Below are 6,000 nucleotides of genomic sequence, written 5' to 3'. Positions count from 1 at the left end.
ACTTGACCAGAAGAAGGGATCGGTTGGTAGGACATGTTCTGAGGCATCAATGGATCACCAATTTAGTATTGGAGGGCAGCGTGGAGGGTAAAAATCGTAGGGGGAGACCAAGAGATGAATACAGTAAGCAGATTCAGAAGGATGTAGGTTGCAGTAGGTACTGGGAGATGAAGAAGCTTGCACAGGATAGAGTAGCACGGAGAGCTGCATCAAACCAGTCTCAGGACTGAAGACCACAACAACAACAACAAGGAAAAGATGGGAGGCAGCATAAAATCAGCGAACGACTGACGACTGGGAAACGAAGGAAACAGAAAAGAAACCAGGTGTAATCGTAATGGTGCGTTCTCGTCCCGTAGCGCCGCTGCATTGGGAGCCTGGGAGCGGCGTCGCAGGACGGACGGCCGGCACGGCCTTCCACTGGCGCCGGCTTTTCCGTCCCATCGCAACCACACACACACACACTCACACGCGCACACACGCACACACACACACGTGGAGGCAGGAGGATATAATTCGCACCGCGCGACTCCAAGTCACAGTGCGTAGTCCGGCCGGCAGCATGGCGCGCGCTCTCCGACTCACGCTGGTAAGTCACGGCTCGTGCCGGAACACTGGCCACAGTCCTTTGCAGAGCCCAGGCGCACTCGGGTTCTTACGCTAGAGGTGGCCAAATGCAGCCGATACCGGTATTTCAGTTTCGAATAACCAGTACTTTCCGGCATTTGTTTTGTCTCTGCTGTAACGGGAGTTTTTTTTTACTAACAACCAGGTAAAAATCGATATATCAGTATGTCGTAGCAGCGGTCCTGAAAGTTTCTGTTTTCTGATTTTTTTTTAAACGAGTTATGTTTACTTGCAAAACTTCCATTGCTTTGAAGTATTGGGTTATTATATAAAATGCAAAAGTGTGATCAGTGCTGTTTTAATGTTGTTGTTGTGGTCTACAGTCCAGAGACTGGTTTGATGCAGCTCTCCATGCTACTCCGTTCTGTCCAAGCTTCTTAATCTCCAAGTAACTACTGCAACCTACATCCTTCTGAATCTGTTTAGTCTATTCATCTCTTGGTCTCCCTCTACGATTTTTACTCTCCACGCTTCCCTCCAATACTAAATTGGTGATCCCTTGATGCCTCAGAACGTGTCCTACCAACCGACCCCTTCTTCTAGTCAAGTTGTGTCACAAATTCCTCTTCTCCCCAATTCTATTTAGTACCTCCTCATTAGTTACGTGATCTACCCAGCTAATCTTCAGAATTCTTCTGCAGCACCACATTTCGAAAGCTTCTGTTCACTTCTTGTCCAAACTATCGATATATCAGTATGTCGTAGCAGCGGTCCTGAAAGTTTCTGTTTTCAGATATTTTTCTTTTTAAACGAGTTATGTTTACTTGCAAAACTTCCATTGCTTTGAAGTATTGTGTTATTATATAAAATGCGAAAGTGTGATCAGTGCTGTTTTAATGTTGTTTTTGTGGTCTACAGTCCAGAGACTGGTTTGATACAACTCTCCATGCTACTCCGTTCTGTCCAAGCTTCTTAATCTCCAAGTAACTACTGCAACCTACATCCTTCTGAATCTGTTTAGTCTATTCATCTCTTGGTCTCCCTCTACGATTTTACCCTCCACACTGCCCTCCAATACTAAATTGGTGATCCCTTGATGCCTCAGAACATGTCCTACCAACCGATCCCTTCTTCTGGTCAAGTTGTGTCACAAATTCCTCTTCTACCCAATTCTATTTAGTACCTCCTCATTAGTTACGTGATCTACCCAGCTAATCTTCAGAATTCTTCTGCAGCACCACATTTCGAAAGCTTCTGTTCACTTCTTGTCTAAGCTATTTATTGTCTATGTTTCACTTCTATACATCGCTACACTCCATACAAATACTTTCAGAACAAACTTCCTGACGCTTAAATCTATACTCAATGTTAACAAATTTTTCTTCTTCAGAAATGCTTTCTTCGTCATTCACAGTCTACATTTTATATCCTCTCTACTTCGGCCATCATCAGTTATTTTGCTCCCCAAACAGTAAAACTCCTTTACTACTTGAAGTGACTCATTTCCTAATTTAATTCACGTAGTATCATCTGACTTAATTCGACTGCATTCCATTATCCTCGTTTTTCTTTTGTTGATGTTCATCTCATAACCTCCTCTCAAGATATTGTCCGTTCTGTTCAAGTGCTCTTCCAAGTCCTTTGCTGTCTCTGACAGAATTACAATGTCATCGGCAAACCTCAAAGTTTTTATTTCGTCTCCATGGATTATAATTCCTATTCGAAATTTTTATTTTGTTTCCTTTACTGCTTGCTATTTGAATAACAACGCCAGGAGTGAGAAACGAGTAACAAACATATGATGTAACAATCGGTACCTCATCACTCAGATAATAATGTACCTCTTGTCCTTTACTACCCAGAAGGAGTGATCCTTTCGGTTTCTGGGGGCGGAGTAGAAGATGTACCCAACACTTCCCATTTGTAGTCCAGAAATGTTTATAGCTGGTAGGAGGTTCCGCGCCTTCTGATGGATTTTTATCGCGTTCGAATGATATTATTTCTGACGAAAGGTGTCGATTTGGAAATGAGCACGTTATAGAACGAGAATTTATGAATAGATTGGACAATAAACATTACTCATTGGAGTAATTCATTACTGAAATTTTAACAATCGTCACGTAATTGTTTCTGGTAAACGTCCTATCTTGTCTACGATCTAAATTGCTGATTTGAACTTTTTTAAAAAGAGCTTTTTTAGTTTTATCGTGAACATTGTATTCAAATTCATGTTAAAAAGTAAATAAATATATTTGACTATGAAACGCGATTTTCATTCGAAATAATTAAAGGTAAAGGAGATTGTAAATTCTACACAAAAGCTTATAATTTGTCTGCCATTGCTACGAAATAATAAAACAGAAAGCAATTTAAGTTAATAGTAATTCATTCATTGTCGAGAATAAAAATTGAAAATACTTGAGCAGCTGCCTGTGTCTACATTGTACTCCTTTATCTGTATGTATCTTCTAGCAAACGGACAACGTAAGACGAACCATTTCACACAGTACATGTATAAGGAAATCTCAGAAATCCTACCCAGAAGGAACGCTGATACAACCAGTTTTCCGTATACTGGCGTTATCCATCTCCAGTTCTTCAATCAAAACAATCGATACCAACCTGTTTTTGGTTTTTATTGCTGTTATTTTCACTAATAAATGCACGCATCGAACAGATGTTGGAAAGTTGTACGACTTCCTCAGAGTTTTACGTTACACGCTTCAAAGCACATAGAATCGAAATATCCGATAAAGTAGGTAAATAATATAAAATGTAGGCCATATACTTTTCGCTGCTTTTCTCGAAAAGTCATCTGCAAGCCTTATAAATCGTTTTTCTTGTCTGTTGATTTTGATGTCTTCGGTCTTTTGCTGAAATTTGGATGCGGCCTCTTCACTAAACTCGCTGAGCAAGAGCGTGCATAGTGCGCTGTTTCGTCTCATTCCCCTTTTGACTTCCATTCTCGTCTCTCTCTGTGCATTGGTGTTTGTGTAGAACTAAAATGAGTCTTACTTCCAATCACTGCGCACCCAGGCTGGGATAGTGACACAACTAAAAATTTAATACATGAGCAGACTCGACTTAAAGACCAATTCTGTACAACTTACGTAGGAATGGTATAAGCCTCCTTTAAATTTCAAGTGAGTGTTGTTGGCAGTAAACTCCACTACATTTTCCGTGCGCCTTGAAGCGGTTCACAAGCATTTTTCAGTGACATAAACTGAAGATACCTTTTCTCGACTTGTTTAACTCTTCTCGCAGTGATTGGTATATTCCTCATTGTCTTAAAGAGCAGCTTTCAGTTTACGTTGTAAAAGACTGTATCCACGAATGCAGTGAACGTCTTACAGTTAACACAGTGTTCTCGTAGAATAGTTATTACTGCTGCGAGAGCTTCTCTAGTTCCCTTTCTTGATCTGATGTCAAACTGATCCTGAGGAGGACTCGCAGTATTCTTTTTAATCTTGAAGAATGAGATTTCCACTCTGCAGCGGAGTGTGCGCTGATATGAAACTTCCTGGCAGATTAAAACTGTGTGCCCGACCGAGACTCGAACTCGGGACCTTTGCCTTTCGCGGGCAAGTGCTCTACCATCTGAGCTACCGAAGCACGACTCACGCCCGGTGCTCACAGTTTTACTTCTGCCAGTACCTCGTCTCCTACCTTCCAAACTTTACAGGTTCGCAGGAGAGCTTCTGTAAAGTTTGGAAGGTAGGAGACGAGGTACTGGCAGAAGTAAAGCTGTGAGCACCGCGCGTGAGTCGTGCTTCGGTAGCTCAGATGGTAGAGCACTTGCCCGCGGAAGGCAAAGGTCCCGTGTTCGAGTCTCGGTCGGGCACACAGTTTTAATCTGCCAGGAAGTTTCTTTTTAATCTTGTTTTTAATTATTGTTACCAATAGTTTCGATGTATGTGAAAGCAGACAATACGCTATATCTGGAACTTTCAGTGATATTTCTTTTCTTCGGTAACGTGACTAATCTGTCCTTCGTTATTGTTCGAGTATGAATGGCACAATGAGGGACTAATGCTGTGCTCAGAGTAGCAGTTTCGACGACCAGCCAGTCGTCTTCTTCAGTTATGGAGTTATGTGTCCTGGCTGCACGGATTACAACCAGGCTGTGATCTATTGTCTGTCTTGCGCGGCTAATTATGTGCAGATTTGCAGTCAGGGTGCGTGGGATAGCCACGAGAGAGACGCCGATGTCATAGGAAAGCGCGCCTAGTCCAGCACGCAGACAGCTTGGGTACAGGCCCTCAGCTAGCCTACTGCTAATCAACATGCGGCCGCAGCTGGCTATGAGACAGAACCAGCTGTCATCAGAAAACAAAACAAACCTTCGCCTTGTCCTCCAATGATCTCCTGCTTGACACCACTGAAGTCGAAAATGGCGGTTGGTGAGGTCAGTTGAATGCACGTTCCAGGGCGTCTGGCTCTGTCTACATCTACATCTACATCTACATCTACATCTACATCTACATCTACATCCATACTTCGCAAGCCACCTGACGGTGTGTGGCGGAGTGTACTTTGAGTACCTGTATCGGTTCTCCCTTCCATTCCAGTCTCGTATTGTTCGTGGAAAGAAAGAGTGTCGGTATTCCTCTGTGTGGGCTCTAATCTCTCTGATTTTATCCTCATGGTCTCTTCGCAAGATATACGTAGGAGGGAGCAATATACTGCTTGACTCCTCGGTGAAGGTATGTTCTCGAAACATCAACGAAAGACCGTACCGAGCTACTGAGCGTCTCTCTTGCAGAGTCTTCCACTGGTGTTTATCTATCATCTCCGTAACGCTTTCGCGATTACTAAATGATCCTGTAACGAAGCGCGCTGCTCTCCGTTGGATTTGCTCTACCTCTTCTATCAACCCTATCTGGTACGGATCCCACACCGGTGAGCAGTATTCAAGCAGTGGGCGAACAAGTGTACTGTAACCTACTTCGTCCGCAGCTCGTGGTCGTGCGGTAGCGTTCTCGCTTCCCACGCCCGGGTTCGATTCCTGGCGGGGTCAGGGATTTTCTCTGCCTCGGACATAGATGTGTGTGATGTCCTTAGTTAGGTTTAAGTAGTTCTAAGTTCTAGGAGACTGATGACCATAGATGTTAAGTCCCATAGTGCTCAGAGCCATTTTTTTTTTTTGTAAATGGTTCAAATGGCTCTGAGCACTATGGGACTTAACATCTATTGTCATCAGTCCCCTAGAACTTAGAACTACTTAAACCTAACTAACCTAAGGACAGCACACAACACCCAGCCATCACGAGGCAGAGAAAATCCCTGACCCCGCCGGGAATCGAACCCGGGAACCCGGGCGTGGGAAGCGAGAACGCTACCGCACGACCACGAGATGCGGGCCATTTTTTTGTAACCTACTTCCTTTGTTTTCGGATTGCGTATCCTTAGGATTCTTCCAATGAATCTCAGTCT

The 6,000-nt window shown here is 43.4% G+C and overlaps 1 protein-coding gene across 1 annotated transcript in view; it reads left to right on the top strand.

Annotated features, from left to right (window-relative positions):
• The first annotated feature begins 494 nt into the window (after nucleotides 1-494).
• LOC126100379 (uncharacterized) overlaps nucleotides 495-6,000 on the top strand; it is a 161,216-nt gene continuing 155,710 nt past the window's right edge. Inside the window, exon 1 of the mRNA XM_049910987.1 lies at nucleotides 495-589. Coding sequence (XP_049766944.1) covers nucleotides 563-589 — 27 coding nt within the window. The 5' untranslated portion in view covers nucleotides 495-562. The remainder of the gene's footprint in view (nucleotides 590-6,000) is intronic.

The sequence above is a fragment of the Schistocerca cancellata genome, chromosome 9 (genome assembly GCF_023864275.1).
Source record: "Schistocerca cancellata isolate TAMUIC-IGC-003103 chromosome 9, iqSchCanc2.1, whole genome shotgun sequence".
NCBI classification, from domain to species: domain Eukaryota; kingdom Metazoa; phylum Arthropoda; class Insecta; order Orthoptera; family Acrididae; genus Schistocerca; species Schistocerca cancellata.
This window is presented reverse-complemented; position numbering and strand designations above follow the sequence as displayed.